At 46.3% G+C, this 23624-nt stretch overlaps 1 protein-coding gene across 1 annotated transcript in view; it reads right to left on the minus strand.

Moving 5' to 3' along the window:
* The window catches only part of LOC124227126 (transmembrane protein 132B), a 212144-nt gene that overhangs the window by 71440 nt on the left and 117080 nt on the right, over positions 1 to 23624 (minus strand). The window contains exon 4 of the mRNA XM_046641014.1: positions 7932 to 8118. Coding sequence (XP_046496970.1) covers positions 7932 to 8118 — 187 coding nt within the window. The remainder of the gene's footprint in view (positions 1 to 7931; positions 8119 to 23624) is intronic.

Here is a 23624-nt window from a genome sequence, read left to right on the forward strand (position 1 = left end):
ACACACGCACCCAGAGACACACACACGCACCCAGAGACACACACACATGTACATGTGCACACATGCACATCCATATATACACACAAATGCACATGTGCACTTATATACACACATACACACATCTTTATTTTTATTCACCTCTACTTGAAATTTAGCATTTCTTTTGATGACAGTGGGTACGACAGACCACAGTACCAGGCATTAGCAGCATCAGGTTTTTTTCCCCAACGCCAATTACAGCCGCGTTCATATCACATTACAGTCGTTACCTCTCTCTCAAAGTGGCACTTAGGCTCATCAATACGTTGATGTCGCAGGAGTTATTGTATCTGACACTAGACCTTGTTTGGTAATGCAATGAGAAAATATAGAAATAGTACATATATTACCATATCACACATTTGCTTTTCTAAGTATTTTTGATCACTATATTTCAATATAATTGGTTTTCTTTTTAGTTTTTTAAAAATTTTATGCATTTTAAAAATTCCAGACTGCCCGAGAGCTCCAAGGCACAGAGAGCGAGGAGCGCTGGGTCCTGCTGGACAGAAGGATGCTGGAGGCGGCCTAGTGAGAAAGCCGCTCGGCAGCAGAACCAGCTGTGCACTTTCTGCCACTTATTTATTCTCTCTGTTCGTCAGTTTCTCATCCATAAAATGGGGGTAATATAGGTACCTCATAAGGTTGGTGAGTGTTTAATGAGTTAATATATCTAACAGAATAATTCCCTCCACCCTGAATATGTCCATGTCCTGACGCCAGAACCTGTGGATACGGGACCTGACATGGCAAAGGGGCTTTGCACGTGTGACTCAGTGAAGGATCTGGAGAGGGGGGATTGTCCTGGATTATCCAGGTGGCCCCAATGTCATCACAAGGGTCCTTGGGAGAGGGAGGCAGGAGGGCCAGAGTCAGAGATGGAGACGTGGTGAAGGAAGCACAGGTCAGAGTGATGTGGGGCCATGAGCCGAGGAATGCAGGCGGCCTCCAGAAGCTGGAAAGGGCAAGGAAGAGACCCTCCCCAGGGCTCCCAGGAGGACCCATCCTGGCCGACACCTTGACTTTAAGCCCATGGACCCAGCTCAGGCTTCTGACCTCCAGAATTAAAAGATACATTCGTGTTTTTTAAAGCCACCAAGTCTGGTCATTTGCTACAGTGACAATAGGAGACAATGACAGACACGGAGAACATTGCCTGTGCAGCAGAAGGCTCGTGGAATGTTAGCTGTTACTGCCAAGGTCTGCAGAAACTGCCCTGCCTTCCTCTCCAATCTTGTCTTTCTCCTGCCCCTCCCCCCTTGCTGTCTACATCCCAACAGCCTGACCTTCTCTGAGTTCTTCAAACACCAAGCTTAATTCTGCTTGAAGACGCACACTGCTCCCTGTGTGTGGAACGCTCTCCCTCCACAGCCTTCTATAGCTGGCGCCTCCTTCTCGGTTAGTTCTCAGAGCAAACGCCAGATCCTTAGAAAGCCTCTTCCTGGTCACCCTAACACCGCCCACCCCCTCCCCATCTCTGTATTCTGTTACCCCAACGTGAGTTTCTCCGGAGCACCCACCACATCTGAAGGGACCAAATGTATTTGTTTCCTTCCAGGATGCAGCATTCTCTCCTAGAACATAAGCACCGTGAGAGCCGAGACCTCGTGGGCCTGTTCATCGCCCCCACTAGAACACAGAGCAGGCACACGAATATTGTTGGAAATAAAGAAGTATTTGTGCCCAAGCCTTGTTGTCAAGTTTCAGGCCAATACGGCTAAAAAGGAACCTGATTATCTCTTGTTTTTCCCTCTGCTGAGCCCGTGTGCCCAGTTGCCTAGAAACTCACCAAGTGTGTTAGTTGTTTCATTCCAACTTTGTTGAAAGATAATGTGTTTTTTATCTGCATGTGCAGAGCTGGCTTTTTAGTTTTAAGAACTGAAGTTGAATGGTGGGCTGCAGCCCTGACTCCGAGCCACCCACGGAAACGAACCTCTAAGTTCAAAGCTTGGAAATTGCCCAGAAAACTGAAGAGAAGTGACAGGGAGCAAAGGGACGCTGTGCAGGGGAAAAAAAAGAAAGAAAATGTGTGCTTTTATAAAGAAGAGAAAAGGAAAAAAAGGCACATAGTTACCATTTACCAGCCATGGAGGGGACAGTACAGACTACCTTTAAATCTTAGATTTTAAAGATGATGCAGAAAATATCATTATTACCCTGGGTTGCCACAATCCTCTTTTTAGACTGCAGTTTTTAAGATGGCATTTTTGAAGGTTTTGACCATCTGTGCTGTTCCGCTAGTAATGGAAATATTAGACACAACTGCTTTCCAAGGGCTAGTGATTTCAATTCCAAAATTTCCATCCATTCTATTTTCTCCCTTTCCATTCACCAAGAAGTAATGAATCCAGAACACAGTGTATGCTAGATAAGTGTCTATTGTATAGTGATTCACCCAATGGATGGATGGATGGGTGGATGGATGGATGGGTGGGTGGGTGAGTGGATGGATGGGTGGGTGGGTGGGTGGATGGGTGAGTAGGTGGATGAGTGGATGGGTGGATGGATGCATGGGTGGATGGATGGATGGATGGATGGACGGATGGGTGGATGGACAGGTGGATGGGTGGATGGGTGGATGGATGGGTGGGTGGATGGGTGGGTGGATGGATGGGTGGATGGGTGGGTGGATGGATGGGTGGATGGATGGATGGACGGACGGACGGATGGATGGATGGATGGAGAGATGGGTACAACACCACTGCCATTGTCCTTTTGCAAGCCCTCCTGCCTGGACTATTGCATCAGCCCCCACTCTGGCTTCCATGCTTGGGGTCTTTCCCCAGTCCCTTCAGGCCTTCCCCCAAAGCTGCATATTTACCTTGACAAAGTAGAGGTTGGTTTGCTACCCAACAGGTGTCAACAGCATCCAGTGCCTCCAGGGTCACACAGCTGTGGTAGCAAAGTTCTAGATCACCAGCCTGGGGTTGAATCCCAGGATAACAGTTCCTTCTCAGAGGAGCCTGTGAGATTGAATGAGACACTCCATGGGCAGCAGACACCACTGACTACCCACCCAACAGTCGTCTCTCCTCTCTTTCCTCTCCCAGGTGAGGCCAGAAATTCCAGAGCCTCATTTCCCCAGTCTCTCTATGCCGTGGATGCATCTGACTCATCAAATGAAGCTCTTTCTTTCCTCCAGGAGGAGAATCTACCACCCATCTTGAGACTGAACTTCTGTCTGGCCTTCACCCAAAGTTTGACAGATACACCTACATGTGGCCAGACAGTACGATGACAATGATGAAAACAGCGATGACCAAATATTACCGACTGCTGACAGAGCGCCAGGCCAACGGCTAACCTTTACCTGCAGTGTCTCATTTACTCCCCACAAAACTCCATGAGGCAGGAAACCTCATGTTTACACTTTACAAATGAGGAAACTGAGTCTCAGAAAGGTCAAGTGACTTGCCGAAGGTGACAAAGCCAGGAAACACTGGAGCTCAAATTTCAATCTAGGCTGGTTAACATGATTTCCTATACTCATGACCAAAGGTTTCACTGCCAACTACCTCAAAGGTGAAAAGAACTGAAGTTTTCCCAGAATGTTTCCCACCCCAGGTGAACCAAGAGGATAACAAAACCAGCTGAGTAGAGAGGGTCATTCAGGCACCAACCGCTGCATCTGCTCTGATCTCTCTGGATGCTCTCCCCCTCATGCGTGGCTTCCAGATTTGCCTTGATATTTACACATGTTCTTACTTATTGTATCTTATTTGTCCATATGACACCCCTGTGCACTAGACAGGAGAGGTATTCTGTCTCAGAAATTCACACATGAGAAACGAAAGGAAAGGTCACACAGAGAATGAGAGGCCGACAGGCTCTGCCCTCGGGTGTCCACCTCCAGGCCCCAGGGGTCAGAGGAGGATGTGGGGCTATTATGGGAGCCTACCCAGCCCCAGCCCCAGGTGGTCCCTCCCCACAGAAAGGCTGTGCGCATAAATTAAGAGGCTTGTGACCACCCAGCCTGTGGTGGCTCTGCTGTGGGATGCCCGGGAACTGCAGAGAGCAAAGTGCTTCCCTGATGACAGGGGAGTGGTGTCCCCAGGAGCCCGGAGCTGTCAGAGGTGGTGGCTGGCTGGGGATGACACTGAGGTCCAGAGAGCAGCTCAGGCCTGGGGAGGGGATGAAAGAACAGACATGGGAGGAGGGATGGGGGGCTCCGGGTGCACAGCCTGAGAAGGAGCAAAATAGAGGGAGCTGGGATCCTGCATAAGGCAAGTGGTAGGAAAATAAGTCCCCAAAGATGCTCACGTTGTAATCCCCAGAGCCTGTGAATATGGTCTTTATGTGGCAAAAGGGAAAGTTAAGGATCTTCAGATGGGGAGATCATCCTGGGTTATCCAGGTGCACCCAAAGTGACCACAAAGGTTCTCGTAAGGGAAAGAGGGAGGCAGGAGGTCAGAGAAGGAGACACGATGGTGGAAGCAGAGGTCTGAGTGACGTGGAGCCAGGGGCAGAGGAATGCCGGCAGCCTCTAGAAGCTGGAAAAGGCACCAAGTGGACTCTCCCTGAGCCTCTGGAAGGATGCTGTCTGCTGGCGCCTTGGTTTTAGCCCTGTGAGACCCATTTCAGACTTCTGACCTCCGGCCCATAAAATCATAAACTTCAGTTATTTTAAGCCACTAAGTTTGTGGTGATTTGTTACAGCAGCAAAAGTAAATAAGTACAGCAAACGAGAGCTATCCAGCCAGTGGATTCAGGTTCTGGCGTAAATACAACCGTTCGTTCATTTGCTGAGCAAATGCTGTATTCTGGGTGCTGAGAGAACATCTGGAGATCAGAGCAAGATGTAGGAGCTTGTGATGCAGTGGAGGGAGACAGACAGTATTCTGGTCCTCAACTGACTGCCTCTCAGCTCCACATTCACCCCTCATTACCCGCTCTGTGAAAATGGATCTGAGCCCTGAGCCCTGAACCCTTAATAGTTTTCCCGTGCAAATGGGCTAGATGTTAAGCTTCACCAATAGAGGGCGCTGGAGAGGCATTTTGGAAGGAAAGGGCGTGCTTTCTGATGCTGGTGCACTCCTCCCGCCCTGCAGGTGCACATGGCTTCTCCAGGACTGGTGGCTTCCCCTGTGTCCAGCTTCTGCTGCCTCCAGCAGCCAGAGAGCCCAGTGGCCAGCAGCTTTCCCCAGCACCCACTTTGAGTGGTTTGGTAGCAAATGCCTCTGATGAGACACCTCCCTGTGAACAGCTGTCCCCAGACTTCCAGCAAGTTCCACTGGTGTGCTACCTCAGCAACTTCTCTACATCTAGTGAGCTGTAACCATACCCTCTCCAAAAACAGGAGACCTCAGGCAGGGGGAGACCTCTTCCTCTGTGCTCTATCTCAGCCCCAGGGGAGTGGATGCTCCTGACGCCTGCCGTTCCAATACTCCTTAGAGTTCTCTTCACTTCTTGCTAATCAACCCCTCATTATTCTGGTCTTCTGTTATAATTAATAGGGGAGGAGGGGGAAAGGAGGAAGATAAGGAGGATCGGGGAAAGGAGGAGGGGGAGGGAGAGGGAGGGGAAGGAGGAGGATGGGAGGAGGGGCAGAAAAAGGAGGAGGGAGAGGAGGGGGGAGGCGGGGGACGGGGAGGAGGAAGAAGCACATGAAAGGTAATTACATCTAAGAGCACTAGGCAGCATTCTCCCTTAAAGGCCAGCCTTCGGCAGTTACGAGTTTAGAAAGCAGCTAAAACAACTGATTAAAAAAGATGAACTACCAACTTTGGCTCCACTGCAAACTTTACTGAATAGCTCTGGTCCCTTGGAGCCATTTCAGAGCCACTCTTCAGAGAGATCCAAGAGATACTTTGTAATACACAACACCACTCAACCATCCAAACCCAGCACTTCCCAGCCAATGGGAATTAAAGCCAAAAGCAAGAAACCATCCCCAAGTAAAGATCAGCCAGATGGGGAGACACTGATAGTCAGAGACATGGGGTGTGCACAACACACATAAAACCAGCCTCCCCAGAGAAGCAAGATGCTCAGATGGCACCAGAGGGGAAGAAACGGGGGGTGGATGAGGGAGGCAGCAGAGAATAACTCTGCACAGCAGGCAAGCCACCGCTGGACTCCCCCTGGACTCCAGCCCCAGCACTGTGCCCAGGCATCCGGCACTGAGACGCAGAGGAGCAGGGACACTGGATGAGCCCCACAGGCAATTGTTGGCCACCACAGAAAGACTGCCAGAGCTGACCTCTGTCCTGACCGCATTCCCAGTGCCTGCTTTCCCTGCTCTGCCAGGCTCTTCGCTCCTGTGCAGGTTTCACCAGTTCCTTCTCCCCCAAGTTCTATCCTGTCCCCACCATGTGCCCATCAGAGGAGGGCACCATACTCTCCTTCAGAATTCCATCCTCAGAAGCTTCAGGAGGCTGCAGAATCCCCAGTGAACCTAGTGCCACAGATCAAGCACACGGCAAAATCGTAAGGACTTTGAGTAGACAGATCACCCAGCCTCAGCCAGATCTTGGTTGATGCCAAGAATTGACAGAAGAGCACCTGGAAAAGGGAATGCAGGACAGTCTTACTTTGCCCTGAAATCCACCTCCATCCATTTCAGCCCCTTAATGGGGCCCTTTCCTGCTAAATTGTGGCTGCTCCCAAACCAAAATACAGACCACCGCCCAGGCATCTGCGATTAAAGCATAGATTCATTCATTCATTCATTCACAGTCCCAGGCGTTGTTCCAGGTGCTGGGGACACAGATTTGGACAAAACAGACCAGAACCCTACCCTCATTGATCTCGCCTCCCAGGGACACGGACAGATGGTGAAGCCTAGACCTCAACACTGATGGTGTCTATGAAGAAGACAAAACAGCGTGGTGATGTGGACAGAGTGATGGGCGAGGGGATGGAGGGCCAGTTCTAGCCAACGCAGTCAGAGAAGGGGCCTCCCTAACAGCCGAGTTGAAAAGAAGTAGCCAGACATGGGGAGAGGCAGGGAAAGTGTGTTTTGGGCAAAGAGGAGAGTCAAGAACACAGAGATGGGAATTGCAGAATTAATTGTAGGGTGGAGGGTTTCATCTGCAAGGATCTTAACGCTGGTCTCCAATTTGAGTGTGGATGATAGAAGCACCCACAGACGGCCCTGGAACAGCTGAGCATGGACCCCCACACTTTGGTTCCAGACTGGAAGGTCAAAGCGGTGCAGAATATATTTGAACATTTGCAGTGTGAAAAAAGGTGTTAAGCATGGGAAATCCCCATGGGTTTATCATCCCTGTGACCCACCAGCACCATCCTTTATAGGTTCTGGAACCTCATCCATGACCCTGTTCTCAGATGTGGCCCTTAAGCCTGGTTGTCAATGGAGCTTAGGCCAAGCTCAGAGGGGAATCTGGTCCTCTTTAGGCCAGAAACAGAAACACAAGTGGTTTTATGGATGCTAGGACCCTATCCAGGTTCAGCTGGTCAATTCCCAACAAGGTGCCTTCAGTCCATCTGCATTTTAAAGTTTGCCAATCCCCAAGCTACCTGGGAACCCTCAGGGAAAAACCCACTGACTGGGGGGCAGCTCATTCAGCACGCGGAGCTGCTGTTCTCACCACACACCCCTCATGCGTTTCAATAAAATTGTCTTCACTCAGGGCAACATTTGGCCCTGATCTGGACAGAGACTGAGACAATAAAGAACAGGGGCTCCCCAGGAAGCCATTCAGCAATACCCACAAAGGAAAAGGGACTTAGGCTATAGCCCTAAATAGTTTTCAAGGAGGCATTACAGAAAGCAGGTAAATAAAACATAATTTAAGTGTGTTTCCCTTGTTTAAACAACTTCATCAGGTGCACAGAAAACAGCAGGTTATAAAATGCTTTAAATTTCTTTCAATATTAAAAGTACTCAAAGAAAACTTTGTGACACTTTTTCTGAAGACTGAATTTCTCACCATGGCGAGAGGGACGATGCCCACGAAGGATGTCTGGCTGACAAAGATCTCGGAGACCACCAGCTCACTCCTGGAGTCATCCACCGGGTACTCCACTTGCCAGGTAATTTGCTGGGCCCCCGCCAGACCGCTGCTGTTGTCAATTCCAAAATCCACTTGCAAGATCTCATAGAAGGAGCCATTTGCTCTGGAAAACAAACACACGTTAAAGTGCAATTTAAAACCTGAGACCCAGCAGAATGTCAAGAATGCAATAAATTGCCACATTCCTCTTTGTCAACCAAAAGAATTACTGCCAAGTTCAACAAGTCACCTGGCAGCATCGATAGAGCCTAATTCACAGGCTGCCCATCAACGGCCCCAACTCAGAATGGGCAGATTATCCATCTTCAGGGCTGTGTGGAAAGCAGACTGTTCTTCTCTGAAGGAGTAGCTCAGACAGCTCTGGGCACACCACCACAGCTCTCTCCTCCCCAGCCCATGCATGCGTATGCCACCATCCAAGCACCACACACAGGAAATGTCCCTAAAAACTATCTAGTTTTGCCATTACTCCAATCGTGAGGCACATCCTGCACTCTGGCTATTTCTGCTTCTACTTAGTTGTGTGTCTGTAGAAGAGTGGTTCAAACTCCGAGCTTTAGATTGAGGGAGAATAGTGGTGACTTCACGGGCTCATGGGAGCATCATGAGACCAAGAATGGGAAAGGATTTCATAAACTTCATGGTTCACTACACAAACTATGAGCGACACAATGAGGCGTTATTGTTGACTCTTCTTTTCATCCGCCTGAAGCGGGATGAGATGTAATGTAAGAAAATCCCACCTGCCTTAATTCATGAAGTGACAATGTTGTACGTGTTTGGAGGAGAGGTAAGAAAGGGGATAGGGCACATATAAGTGAAAGGACTAGTGATATTCTCAATATTTTTATATACGGGGAGCCTGTCATCATTGACACGGACTTGTAAATTGTAGGCTGACTATTGTGTTGACAGGAGAAGTTACTGAACAGAATTAAAACAAAAAGCCATCGAGCATGCGATTGGAGAACGACTCCTGTTCCATAAGCCTATTCCCATCTCACTAAATCTAGCTTTACCAGGATTCAAGGAATGTGACAGCAGAACGACCGATTCACAGTTGCCCAAGGCCTCAGTCACACCAACCAACGTGCTGCATTATTGCCAATGGGCCTGCCTGGCCCAAAATGGGCTTGGAAGCCTCTGCCTTGCCTTTTGCGGTCTGGGCAGAGTCTTCAGTTTGAATCTCCAACTTTCAGCCTGTGAGGAAAGAGGTTTGAAAAGAACCTGTTGCCTGCAGCATCCCCCTCAGAAATCTCCCACCATGGACAGCTCCCCTTCCTCTGAAGACTTAAGAACAGAGTGGAAAACCACAGCTGATGCTCGCCTCACATATGCCAAGATGTACCAGAGGCAATATTCAGGTAAAGCAACAGTATCGAGAGAACTGAGTTACACTGACCTGCCTGATGTGGAATTCTGCTCAAAATAGAACCACACTGGACTCCATACAACTGGTCGTGTCCAAACTTTTTCACACTTAGCAGAAGTTTTAAGAAACTCTCAGATACCGTACTGTCCAATCCAGGAGCCACCAGCCACAAGTGGCTATCTGCATTCAAATGAAATTAACTAAAAAATAAATCAAATTAAAGATAGAGTTCCTCAGTCACACCGGCCCCATTTCAATTACTCGATAGCCTCATGTGGCTGGTGGCCACCATATTGGACAGCGCAGATAGAGAACTCCTGTCTTGCATTATACCCTGAGCAAGTCCTTTATGGCTTTCTAGCCTGTCTCCTCACCTGGAAAATGAGTGAACAGCAATGATGCCTGTCTGCCCACTTTCAGTAGAGTAGTGAGGATGGAATGAGTGAATGGATATGAACTTGCTTCATGCATTCTTCAGTACCAGGATCACATACTGTGATGGTATCAAAATCATCAAAGACACACAGCTCTGGAAGAGTCCAGGGACCCCCACGGCCAAACACAGCCAGTGGTCCCAGCTGAGCCTAACCTGTGTGTTGGTATATGGCAACTATGAATCCTCAAGAATCTATTTGTAATGCTGTTTGCATGGGGAAGAAAATATGTTTTGGATAAGGATCCCTGGCTTCATGAGAGGACTGATGGGCACACATGGGAATCCCCTACCAGGGAACCCCTATTTACCTGAGCATCTTCAGTGAAAAGGCAAAGAAAAGAGAGAATAAGGGCTGAATTTTGAATTTCCAAAGGGATTTCAGGATCTGGGGAACTTTGGTGTTCAGTTCTCAGCTTCAGTCACTCCCATTTCCCATCCACCACACTCGAGCCTGAAGTCTCCTCTCTGGTCAGAGGAATTCTCCACATATCCATCTGTTGAGTCTCCTCCTATAAGAGACGCTCAGTCCTTTCACATCAGATCTTCAATTTCTCTTTGGGCTGTGCTGTGCTTGTAACAAGAAGTAAGGAGCTGCTTCTTTTTTTTTTAAGATTTTATTATTTTTTCCCTTTTTCTCCCCAAAGGCCCCCAGTACATAGTTGTATATTCTTCGTTGTGGGTCCTTCTAGTTGTGGCATGTGGGACGCTGCCTCAGCATGGTTTGATGAGCAGTGCCATGTCCACGCCCAGGATTCGAACCAACGAAACACTGGGCTGCCTGCAGCGGAGTGTGAGAACTCAACCACTCGGCCACAGGGCCAGCCCCGGTAAGGAGCTGCTTCTAATACTTCCTGGGTTCTCAGCATTCAGTGGACCTCAGAAAAGCTAATGCCGAAAAAGGAAACGTCCAGTGAGAGAAGACTAAGAAGGGTAACTCTCTGTTACCAGCAGTTTAATCCTGCTGAATCCACATTCTGGCCTTGGGGTACAGAGAAGTGACCAGTCCTTGGGCAAAGGGGGCAGGGTCTGCATGAGAGGGCTGATCCCTGCTAACTGAGTTCTTCCTTCTCCTCTCTGACTTTCCAGGCTGCAAGCTGGATTACCTACAGGGATTTGTTCAAGTCCAGCTACGAATGCAATCACAATCAAGTCAGAGTCACTTTTATGCTTAAATTTTTATTTTAAGTCATTTCCCTCAAACCAGAGGAAGGGAGTTTTTACTTTTAGGCAGCCGACATGCTTGCTAATAAGTCCATTTCTATGGAAATGGGTTTATCCTATTAATTTTCCCTGCTCCTGATCTATTCTTGATAAGCCTTGCGAATTTAGAAAAGTGCTTCACGATTCTCTCAATTTAATAATTACCAACTGCCTTTGAGCAATCAGGATCAGTGTTTCAGCCATGAGATATTCATTAGACATTTTTCTCCAGGGTGCAGAAGTGCATGTGTGTGTGTGTGTGTGTGTGTGAGGGGTCAGGCAGGAACACTGCTTGGCTGTTTCTCCCTCAAACCAGAGCACACAGCCTTCTCCCAAAAGGATTTGCTTCCCAGAAGCCCCATTCCCCATGAAAACCTCTGCTTCAATAAAAGCTGAACCTCCTCCATGGGATCCTGGGACCCCTGAGGTGGGGCTGAGACAGCTTTTGCGAGCACAGTGTGGCTGCAGCTCAGACATGCAGCAAGAAGGAGGAGGAGAGATGGAGGCAGGGGAAAGGGATGGGGGACCCAACCCAACAGCTTGTCCCCAGGAGCCATTTCTCAGCATATCACTCTTGATGACAATAACGGTTGAAGGAACAGGATGGGGAGAGAGGAAGGGAGGAGGAAAGGGAGAAATAAAGAAAGAGGGAAAGAGAGAGAAAGACTTCAAGAGCTCGATCTGTTCTCTAGAAGGTTACATAGATTATTTCTTCCCCACCCCTACAAACTTCTAGATGGGTTCTGAGCTACCAGACGGAGAGGCTGCAGGTTTCCCCACATGACTTTTTCTAGAAATGGAGCAAGAGAGGCTGCCTCTGGCCTCAGGGCCTCTGTGTTTTCTTATGAGCCTTTTTCTGGGCATTATCTTAAAAGCTGATCAAAAAGCAAGGTCAGCACTGAACGATGATGACATTGAACAAACGCCCCAGAACAGGGCTGCTGGTTAATCACAGTAAATACGTGAGAGGGAACTCCGAGTCCCCCGCAACTGTTCGCTCCGTGAGGACAAACGTGTGCCTGTACTGTTGCTGCCCCGACTACAGAAAGTTGTAGGAGTTCAATACATATTTGTTTAACTCACTGAATATACTTAAAAGGCCCAGCAGGACACCCCGGAAAATTCCAGGGGGTGTCATCTGCATTCTGGGAGGCAAGAAGCTACCAGTCAGCTAGCCTTGACTCATATTTATACATCTTTCCTTTCAGAAAATGTGTCTGTCTCTACTACTAGAATGTAACTCTTTTCTTTTCTTTGTTCACCGTGTTTTAGAGCAGTTTTAGGTTCACAGCAAAATTGAGAGGAGGGCACGGAGAGAGCCCCAATATACACCCTGCCCCCACATGCACAGCCGCCCCCATTATCAACATCCCCCGCCACAGTGGGACATTTGCTATAGCCGGTGAACCTGCATGGACACATCATTACCACCCAAAGTCCACAGCTGACATCAAGGTTTACTGCTGGTGTCTTACATTCTATGAGTTTGGACAAATGTGCGATGACAAGTATCCATCACGTAGCGTCTTACGGAGTATTTTCACAGCTCCACAAATCCTCTGCGCTCTGTGTCTTCATCCCTCCCCATCCCCACCAACTCCTGGCAACCACTTGTCTGTCTACCATCTCCACAGTTTTGCCTTTCCAGAATGTCATACCGTTGGAATCGTACAGTGTGTAGCCTTTTCAGACTGACTTCTTTCACTTATTAACATGCATTTAAGTTTCCTCTATGTCTTTTCATGGCTTTATAGCTCATTTCTTTTTAGCGCTGGATGATATTCCATTGTCTGGATGGACCCGGGTTTATTTATCCATCCACCCACTGAAGGACACTGTGGTTTGTGGACATAAGTTTTCAGCTCCTTTGGGTAAATACCAAGGAGCAGGATTGCTGGATCACATGAACGTAAGTTCTTCAAAGGCCAAAACCTGTCATAACACTGCAGTCACTCAGTCCCCGCACATTCATTTATCCAGTGACATTTGTCAAGCACCCATTGTGTGCCACGCATTGGGAATCTCTTGGTAAACAAAATAGATGAGATCCCTGTCTTGCTAGTCAGGTAAAGAAATACATAAGGCAAGTCCTGGTCATGATAAATGCTATCCTAAAAATAAATTAGAAAAATTACATTCCTTTTTAAAAAGGTAAATAAATGTTTTTCATTTTTAAAGATTAAAGAGTATATATAATTTTTAAATAGTTATTTTTAATTTTAAAGTCGAATATAAATTACAACAGGAGACAATGAGGGGTGTTCAGGGACAGCCTCGGGAAGGAGCTGACATTTGAACTGAGACATAAAGGACCAAGCAAGAGCCAAACGGACCCTCAGCAAATGTTTGCTGAATAAGTGAGTGAATCTATTTTAAGCTCAAAAAAAAATCATGGGGAAAATTTATCCTGACCCTTCAGCAGGAACACTGGGTGTTAATTGGAAAAGAACGTCTTCCAGCCTTTGTTCACACACCCACTGCTCAACAGGGCCCCCGGACACCCGGTTAGGACTCCACCCAGTCCTGCCACGCTGCCCCCGTGCCCTGCTACAAGTTCCCCACGGCCTTGCCTTCCAACATCCGGGTTGTTTACTCATTTATTACGTTGATTCCCTCTCGCACACACATGCACGAATACAAAGGGCAGGAAGGCAGGATTTTTCCCCATTTTTGCTCCCTACTACATCCCCGGCGCTTACAGCACTGTGCCTGCGACACAGCTGGTGCTCATTTAACACCTGTTGGATGAATGAATCAATCAATGAACACCAAACAATAGTCTGAGTGAGATCTCAGAAGAACATGTGCTTAGTGACACCAGAGAGACCATGCCACAGTGTTGGAAGGAGACAGAAACTGGCAGGTCAGGGAAGGCCTCCTGGAGGAGGTCGCATTCCCGTTGATCTTTGAAGAATGGGCTTGTACAACAGGCAAGCACGACAGTCCCTCTGCTTGGGGTCCCTCGTCACACCCTCTCTCCTCCGGACATCCTTCCCCTCCCGACTCCCCACCATCACCCGTCCTCCTGGAAAGGCACAGAGCAAATCCCGGCTCATCAATCCCGTCAACGGGGCAGAGGTTCTTTAGTCCGTCTCCCTGCCTGTCACACAGCTCTTCGCACCATGATCTAAGGGCCCGCTCTCAGAATCTGGCATGAATAAATCATCTCCTGCAATTTCATAAAATCCCAGCTCTACCCCCTCACTTCTGCTTGTCAAGGGTCACACTGCTGTCTCTGACCTTGCTGTGGAAGAGTGTTTCGGATTGACAAAGCCGGCGGTGGTTGGCAGCTAAAGGTCTAAAAATATTGAAGAGCCTCTAGTCTGGGGGAGGGACTCACAATCTTTCAGACTCAAAATATTCCCTCCTCATTGGTTTGATTTCCTGACTTCCCAGCATCAAACTGCTATACAGAACCTAAAAAAATTCTAGGACTATGTCAACTGGGAATAGTCCATCAATAGGGGCTCCTTTAGTGCATTTTTGGCTGATTAGGCAAGTTAAATAGAAAACCCAGGGATTACAATGTGGTCCCTCTGAGCTGCACAGCCAGGGCCAAGCTTTCTGAACGATCCCCACCATGTTGTGTTTACAAAATTTGAAGTAGCTGCCAATATTTTTAAATGCAGAGAATTCACACCAAAAAAACTGGTATTTCCAGCTAATTTGGAAAAATTTGGAGACTGAGCAACACTATGCCACATTCTATCAGCTGGAGCAGCCAAGCGCTGCCCCCACCAATGGGGTTGAAACTCCAATAGGCCTGGACTACGTTATCCATTTAGTATGTCCTCCGGACCCCTGTAGACATCGCAATCTGAGAAAACACATTTTGCTTTTGACCTTCTAGGAAACACCTTATGAGCTGTGTCCCTGGTCCACAAAGGATTCCTCATTCTCCTGGGAATTCGTCTCCCTATGTCCTCCTGCCTTGGTTTTATCCTGAGACCCAGTCCCCAGCCCTGGCTCTGGACTCGGTGGTGAACCCTGACCTCAACTGGCTGAGGAACACTTCCTAGGAATGTGAAATCCTACTAGAAAATTCCACACTTGGCCAGGGCTGCTTTCTTAAGAAAAGATATGAAATCCCAGCAGCTGTGTGGTGGCATTTTCCACCAGAAGGACTGAGAACTGAAAGAAAAATACTGGAGTGAAAAGGATGGGGTAGAGATGAGGATAAGCATGCCTAGAATCTCTGGTGGACTTCTGCTTCCTGCTTCCAGCCCCTGGAATCCACTACAGTTCTGCTCTCAGGTTCCATGAAACACCTCCTCATCCTTATAGTTAATTCTCCTTTTGTTTAAGCTTGATTTAATTAGAACTTGATTTTCTCATCAAAAGTAAACCCAAATATTTAAAACATCCCTTTACTATACACCCATGCACTTTTGTACCTTAATCCACAGCCTAATGACCATGAATAAAGGTTAATTTACTGGAGAAGCTTTCAGTAGAGCCTCACAATCCTCATTAAGAACACCAATTTCATCATAAGGGTTCAAACAGAGGGGCCTAGAGTACTGGAGATTAGGACGAAATTTGCAAAAAGCCCCAGTAGGAAAGAGTCCACAAGATTTTTTAACCACATTACGTATCAGCCAGGGCACCACCAGGAACTGGATGGCACACTCAAGGATATAAATAAAATGCCAGAAGAGACAATTTATAGAAGTGAGGTCAAAGCTATAGTAACTAAGAAAGGGTGGTGAAGCCTCACAGAATTAGCAATGGCAGGAAGCCATTACTAAGCCAGGGCCTCAAGGCCAAGGCAAGGAAGGGCATTACAAGGACCTGGTAAGAACACAGCCTCAGTCAGAAGAACGCAGCCACTGCCAAACCAGAGTGAGATGAAGAAGGAACCAAGGAACAAATCCTCTGGCCCCCCTGCCCTCAGATCCCCTGAGGCATCACCATTGGCTGGAAGCCAGAGGGAGAAAGGAGTCAGCTGACCCAGAGGTGACCTCTTCTGACACAGAGAAGCGAAGGGTGGAGAACGGACCCAGTGGGGCGGACAGAATAACCAGCACTGGTTCCAGTATCAGCTGTTTTTCTTCCCAAAAGCTGAACACGCAGTGTCCCTGGGAAAAGGCTTGGAGACTTATTGGTTCAAAGCATTTAAGGAAATCTCTGGCCAATTGTTAGGTGACCACTAAGCTAACTGAGCAGAGATTTCAGGGGCCACATATGACAAAGACTACAGATACTGCACAATCACTTCAAGAAATCCACTATAAAAAAAAAAAAAAAAGGCAGCATCAACAACAAATCCTGGAAAAGGGAAAGAATCTGATTTTCATTGTTACCATATTCTATCATTTAAAATGTTCAGTTTCCATCAAAAATTTAAGAGATGTGCAAACGAACAAGAAAGTATGGCCCATTAAGGGGGTGCAGGGGTAGCAGTTAATAGGAACTATCCCTGAGGAAGACCAGACCTTATTATTAGTAGACAAAGACCTTAAATCATATATTTTAAACATATGAAAAGAATTAAAGGAAACTTTGTCTAAAGAACAAAAGAAAACTTTGAGAATGATGTCTCACTAAATGGGAAATACCAATAAGGAGGTAGAAATTCTTTCAAAAGAACCAGATAAAACTTCTAGAGTTGAAAAGGACAGTAACTGAAATGAAAAGTTCACTAGAGGGATTCAACAGCGGATCTGAGCAGGCAGAAGAAAGAATTAGCCAACCTGCAGATAGATCAGGTGAGATTATCCAGCCTGAGAAACAGAAAGGAAAGGATAATAAAGAGAAATGAACAGAGCCTAAGAGACCTGTGTACAAACATGCACATATTTTACTAAGTTTCCAGTAAGCAATTAGGCAAGAAAAATAAATAGAAGGCATTCAGATTGGAAAGGAAGAGGTAAAACTATTCCTATTCACTGATGGCATGACATTTATATACAAAATTCTAAAGAACCTACACACATATATACAAGAATAAAACAATGTTAGAAATAAAAAAAAAAAGTTCATCAGGTTGTAGGATATAAGATCAACATACAAAAGTCAATTGTATTTGTATACACTAGCAATGAACAATCCCAAAATAAAATCAAGGAAACAATTCCATTTATAATAGCATCAAAAAAATAAAGCTTAGGAATGAATTTAACAAAAGAAGTGCAAGACTTATATGCTGAAAACTACACAACATTGTTGAAAGAAATTCTAAAAGACCTAAGAAAATGGAAAGACATCCCATGTCCATGCTTTAGAAGACTTAATATTGTGAAGACGGCAATATGTCCCAAAGTTATCTACAGATTCAACACAATCCCTATCAAAATCCTAGGTGCCTTTCTTGCATAAATTAACAACATGATCTTAAAATCCATGTGATAATTCAAGGGACCCAGAAGAGCCAAACAACCTTCAAAAAGAAGAACAAAGTAGGAAGATTCACATTTCCCAATTTCAAAACTTACTACAAAGCTCCAGTAGCCAAGACTGTGTGCTACTGGCATAACAGACGTAGAAATCAGTGGAACAGAACTGAGAGTCCAGAATTAAGCCCTCACATTTATGGTTAATTGATTTTCAAAGGCATGCCAAGACAACTGAATGGTGGAAAAAATAGCCTTCTCAACAAATGGTGTTGGGACAATTGGACATCCACGCAGAAAAGGTTGAGTTGGGACGCCCATATCACACCACATAGAAAAATTAACACAAAGCGGATCAAAGACCGAAGTGTAAGAGCTAAAATTATAAAACTCTTAGAAAAAAAAATAATCTTCGAGACCTTGGTTTAGGCGATGGTTTCTCAAATATAACACCAAAGCACAAGCACAAAAAAAGAAAATTGGATTTCATCAAAATTTAAAACGTTGACACTTCAACTTCAAAGGAAACTATCAATTAACTGAAAGGCCAACCCCAGAAAGGGAGAAAACATTTGCAAATCACATATCTGATAAAAGATGAGTGTCCAGAATACAGACAGAACTTTTACAACTTGACAATTAAAAAAGAAAAATAATTAAAATGGAGCAAAGCATTTGAATAGACATTTCTCCAAAGAAGATATTCAAACGGCCAATAAGCACATGAAAAAATGCTCAACATCATTAACCGTTAAGAAAATGCAGATCAAAACCACAATGAGGGGCTGCCTCGTGGTGTAGGGGTTAAGTTCAGCGTGTTCCACTTTGGTTATCCAGGTTCACAGGTTTGGATCCCGGGCGCAGACCTACACCACTCATCAGCCATGCTGTGGTGGCGACCCACATATAAAGTGGAGGAAGATTGGCGCAGATGTTAGCTCAGGGCGAATCTTTCTTATCAAAAAAAAAAACCACAATGAGATACTATTTCAAACCATCAGAATGGCTATAATCAAAAAGACAGATGAAAATAAGCCGGCAATAATGTGAAAAAATTGTAACCCTCATGCATTGCTTGTGAAAATATAAAGTGGGACGGCTGATTTGGAAAATAGCTTGGCAATTCCTCAAAAAATCAAATATAATATTACCATGCGACCCAGAAATTTCGCTGCCAGGTATACACACAAGAGGAATGAAAATATAGATCCTCATAAAAAGCTGTTCACCAATTTTCATAGCCGCACTATTCATAATAGCTGAAAAGTGAAAACAGTCCAACAGTCCATCAGTTGATGAACTGATAAACAAAATGTGGCATTTCTACACAACAGAATACTATTTGGCCATTAGAAAAATGAAGGACTGACACCTGCTACAACGTGCATGAATCTTGAAAACATTATGCTACGTGAAAGAAGTCGGACACAAAAGACCACATAACATATGATTCCATTTATATGAAATATCCAGAACAGGCAAATTCATAAAGACAAAAAGTAGATTATGGTCGCCAGGGGCTGGGGAATGGGAACCGACTGCCAGTGGGTACAGAGTTTCTTTGGAGGGGGTGATGAGAATGTCTGAAATTATAAAGTGGGATGATTGTGCAACTTTATGAACATACTAAAAACCACTGACCTGGAAATTTTGAAAGGATAAATTTTTATGGTATGTTCATTATACCTCCATTTATTTAAGTGAAAAAAAAAGAATGAGAGGAAAAATCAAGTTGCAAAAGGATGCGCATGGTATAATACTTTTTACAAAAGTAGTAAACACATGCAACCATTCTTATACAGTTTATATTTAAAACTATAAGAACCTGCATGGTAATGATGATGTCTACCTCAGAGAGGGAGGAAACACAGTGAAATCAGCAAGAGGTACAGAAGGGCTCCAATTATATCTGTAATATTTATTTCGTTTAAAATTTGAAGAAAATAAAGCCAAATAATAAGAGTTAACAGAGCTGGGGTGGGTAAATGCATATGTGTTATATTACTTTCCATACTTTTTTCTAACCAAGAAACACTTTACTTAAAAACAGAAAGCTACCATACTCAACTGTCTCTCTTGTTTGGTTTATTCTGCTTTTGTTTAAATCTCAAATACATTTTTCTGCTATAACTACTCCAAGAAACTCTCCATCTGACTCCTAAACCAGCTCGTGACAAGTCAGCCAACCCATGGCCCCACTTCCCAAACACAGGAAAATGACATTATATTCTTCTTCTTTTTCTGTTTTTAAGTACTTTAAAGTACCTCGCGCAGCCTGCTATGAGTGACCTTATTTTTGCTTACCAACAGTTTCCCAGAGCTGGAAACAATAAATCTTGGTAATGAGCCAACACTTTGGGCACCTCCACTTTCTCAGCTGCCAAATCCGGGACGTTTCTCACACTAACAAGTCACCCTCTCTTCCAGCTATTTGATTTTATCAGCATCACCGTGACAGGCCCGGAGACAGCCAAGACAATTGCCACAATTAATTTTTTTTTTCCCCTCTGTCTCTGTCTTTCTGACAACATCCCAAAAACCCTTCCAGGAAATGCCGGCCCAGAAACCATCTTACACCAACTCCCTAAATACGACTTTCCAGAGTCGTCTTTCTCGGTTTCTTTCTCTCACCAACCTTGAGGAAACGCTTGCTCTATAAAACGACTCACAGAATCCACCTTTGTTTAGGTGTTTTTAAAGGGGACAGACAAACCCACGCTGACTGACATGAGAAATAGCGCCCCGGGCTCTGGACGTATATGCGCAGAGGATAGTGTGCATGACCTTGTTAGCGCCCCTCAGCTTCACGTGAGAGTGGAGCTGGGAATCTGTATTTTGACTTACAACATAAGGTTAATTTTTAAATAAATAATACTCCTAGGATTCAAAATTCAAAAAGTACAAAAGAAAATAGCGAAAAGGGGGCCGGCCCAGTGGCACAGCGGTTAAGTGCACACGTTCCGCTTCAGCGGCCCGGGGTTCACTGGTTCAGATCCCGGGCGCACACATGGCACCACTTGGAATGCCATGCTGTGGTAGGCGTCCCAGATATAAAGTAGAGGAAGATGGGCACAGATGTTAGCCCAGGGCCAGTCTTCCTCAGCAAAAAGAGGAGGATTGGCAGATGTTAGCTCAGGGCTGATCTTCCTCAAAAAAAAAAAAAAGAACAGAAAATAGCGAAAAGTCTTCCTTCCATGGCTGCCCCCAGACCTCCAACTCCGCTCCCCTCAGCCAACCAAAGTTATTATTCCTTTTGATACTGGCCTTCCAGAGAGAGTCTGTGCATCTACAGGCACGAACACGTGTGGTTCTTTGCCTTGTTTTTACAGAAATAGTGCACATCGTGTGCTCTGTTCCGCCTCTAGAATATTTGATGTCTGGCCCAAAGGGAAGGCAGAGATGTGGGCATTCTCCTCCCTGACAGTGGAACAGTCTGGCTGGGAAGCAAGGACAGAATGAGTCACATGCCCCATCTTACCCCAGGGGCCAGCAAGGGCAATCCTCTTACATACCCAGAAGGAAGTGGTGAGCCACGTTCATGACTGGGGCACAAGGAAACCTGGCTGCGGCTGTCACACAGCTACGAGGGGAGCCTCCAGGACTCGCCACCAGTGCAACCCCAGAGCCCATGTTGGAGAGACACTAACGGAACACTCCCTCATCTCTTCACGCCAGCACTTTTACTGAGAGAGGACTGTGTCCCCAGCTCGGGGCCAGAGGGGGAAAGTGGAGAGCAGAGTCCCACACAGAAAACTCTGCTTACTTTTCAGAATCTGCTTCTAAATGAAAACCTGTCCCATGTCCTGTGCTAGGAAGGAGCTCATTAAGCGGAGATTCTTCTCCTGCCTAACAGGCGGGTCAGCTCCTGCAGGTGAGAGCAGCTGCTAATGAGACCAGGGTCCCTGGGTCGAGCCCTGTGCGTGCTGGTTAGCTGGCTTCCTCCAGGTGGCCATGGAAGGCACCTATAGGTCCAGCACCCTGCAGGCTCCCACGGTCACCAGGGGCCAGCTGGCGGCTGCAATCAGCACCAATTTATTCCCAGTCGTGGTGTTTCACCTGCTGAGAAACAGGAGCAACATCCTGCACAAAGGATGACACTGGGCTCTCCATTAAGGGGACTGGAACAATTAGATGACCAGGGCTCTCTTTGTGGCTGACCCAGCAAAGACCAGGCCTAAGATGAGCAGCCTGCAGAACCCCAGATCAGAAGAATGCTCACTTTCACCTAAAGCAGAATTTAAAGCTCACAGACATCTGACCGTAAGCCCCAGGGGAATTCACTGCTCTCGGACCAGGGTTGGAGTTAGAAGGTGCAAGAATCATGCAGTTTATACCTACAGCCTGGAATTTTCTCCCAAATTCCAGACTCCTTCGTCCAACTGCCCATTCAACAGCTCCAGTTAGGTGTCCGACAGGCATCTCAAACTTGGCGCTCTTCACCAAAACCAAGACCACCCCCACCATGAGCTCTTCACCGTTAAAGGCAAGGCCGTCCATCCTTCCAGTTACTCAGAGCAAAACCTCGGTCATCCTGAACGCTTCTCTTCCCTTAATAACCCACATCCGATACGTCCAGAAAGCCTACCTGGGAAATATGGTTTTTAAAAATAATGTCACTCTCCCCATGTCTACTCCTTCTATACTGGCCCAAGCCATTATCCCCTCTTTCTGGGTTACTGTAACCGTTGCCTCCTAAATGATCTCTTGCTTCCACCCTCAGCACCATCCCTCCACTGTATTTCCTCTAAACAGCAGCCAGAGTGCTCCTGTTAAAACAGAAGCCAGGTATTTCCACTCTCAAAACCCGTGAGGAATTTTCATCTCATTCACACAACAGTCAAAGTCCTTATAAAGATCTACAAGGCCCTCCACAACCCGGCTGCCGTGCCCCACGGCCTGTTACCTCCCTGAACCCCTTTGCCACCACTCTCCCCTCGCTCACTCTGCTGAAGACCCATCTCCTACTCTGTGATCCCTGACACTCCCCACCACCGCTTTTTCTCGGTAGCACCTAACAGCATCCAACATACTGTATTCTATTTATTTGCCTTTTCTGTCTACTAGATTGTAAACTCGCTGACGGAAGGGATTTTTCTTCATGTCCCCTGCAATACCTCCAACGCCTAGAAAAGTACTGGCCCATAGAGGGCATGCCATAAATAGATCACGAACGAATGAATGAGCTGTGAACCACGGAGTTCGCACTTCAACACCACACCTTTTGGGCTTCCTCCGAGTGTAACATTTTGATCCCTGAGTATGAGGTTGCTCCTGTCCATCCCTGGCTAGGTCTGTCCATGCGTCACTCATTCCCACTCTCTTCCGGTACAGATACTCATCTAAGGGCTTCTTCCTCATCCTCCGTAACAGCAGGGGGAAGGTGAGATTTTCTGGGTTTCAGCTTCCCTGCATGGGGCCTCCGATCAGTCTAAAGTCACAAAACAGAAATTCATACAATGCTGTGCCCTGCTTCCAAGTGTCTGCTTCTTCTGGTCTCTCTGCACATCCTTCAGGGAGCTGGGTTTTTTGTATTTCCTCCTGAGTTTACGGTTGTCAACTGTGAGAGTATTAGTGTGATCCAAACTGCTCAGCCATGACTGGACTTGGAACCACCAATGCTAATTTTTTACGTTGTGGTATCAATACTTAACATGAGATCTACGCTCTTAACAAATTTTTAGTGTCTAATACACTATTATCACCCATAGGCGCAATGCTGTGCAGCAGCTCTCTGGAACTCATTCACCTTGCAACCAGTGCTAACGTTTTGGAGGCAGGCACTCTTACAGCAGACTCAACAATAAGCAAGGGCAGGAGCCTGCTGTTCCAAGGAGTACAGCGAATGATAACGATGCCCAGCTTTGCCCACGGAAATACAACATCTACCTTTGGTTCAACCACTCCCAAAGCTTGTGGCACCTCCAAATCACCAGGAATTATTTCAAGACGACGAAAGCAAACAAAGAAATTTGAAGACAGACAGACACTCCAGGGTATTCAAAAACAAACCCAAACAGAATCTCTAACCTCATTAACCTTGAAATTGAGCAGAGTTAAGAGAAGCCCACAAATAGACTGACATTCCGAATGCCATTTGAGTCAAAAGTCTGATTAGGATTCTTGTAACCTTCAATTTACCTGGCGGCTTTTCAATAAATGTCAGCTGGGCAGGAATTCAGGGGAAGAGATTTGCAGGCTCCTGTAATCCCAAAGTGTATCAATCTCCCTAAGCGACGAGCTCTCCTTCAGGAAACAGGAATTCTCCTGCC

The sequence above is a fragment of the Equus quagga genome, chromosome 15 (assembly GCF_021613505.1).
Source record: "Equus quagga isolate Etosha38 chromosome 15, UCLA_HA_Equagga_1.0, whole genome shotgun sequence".
Taxonomy (NCBI): domain Eukaryota; kingdom Metazoa; phylum Chordata; class Mammalia; order Perissodactyla; family Equidae; genus Equus; species Equus quagga.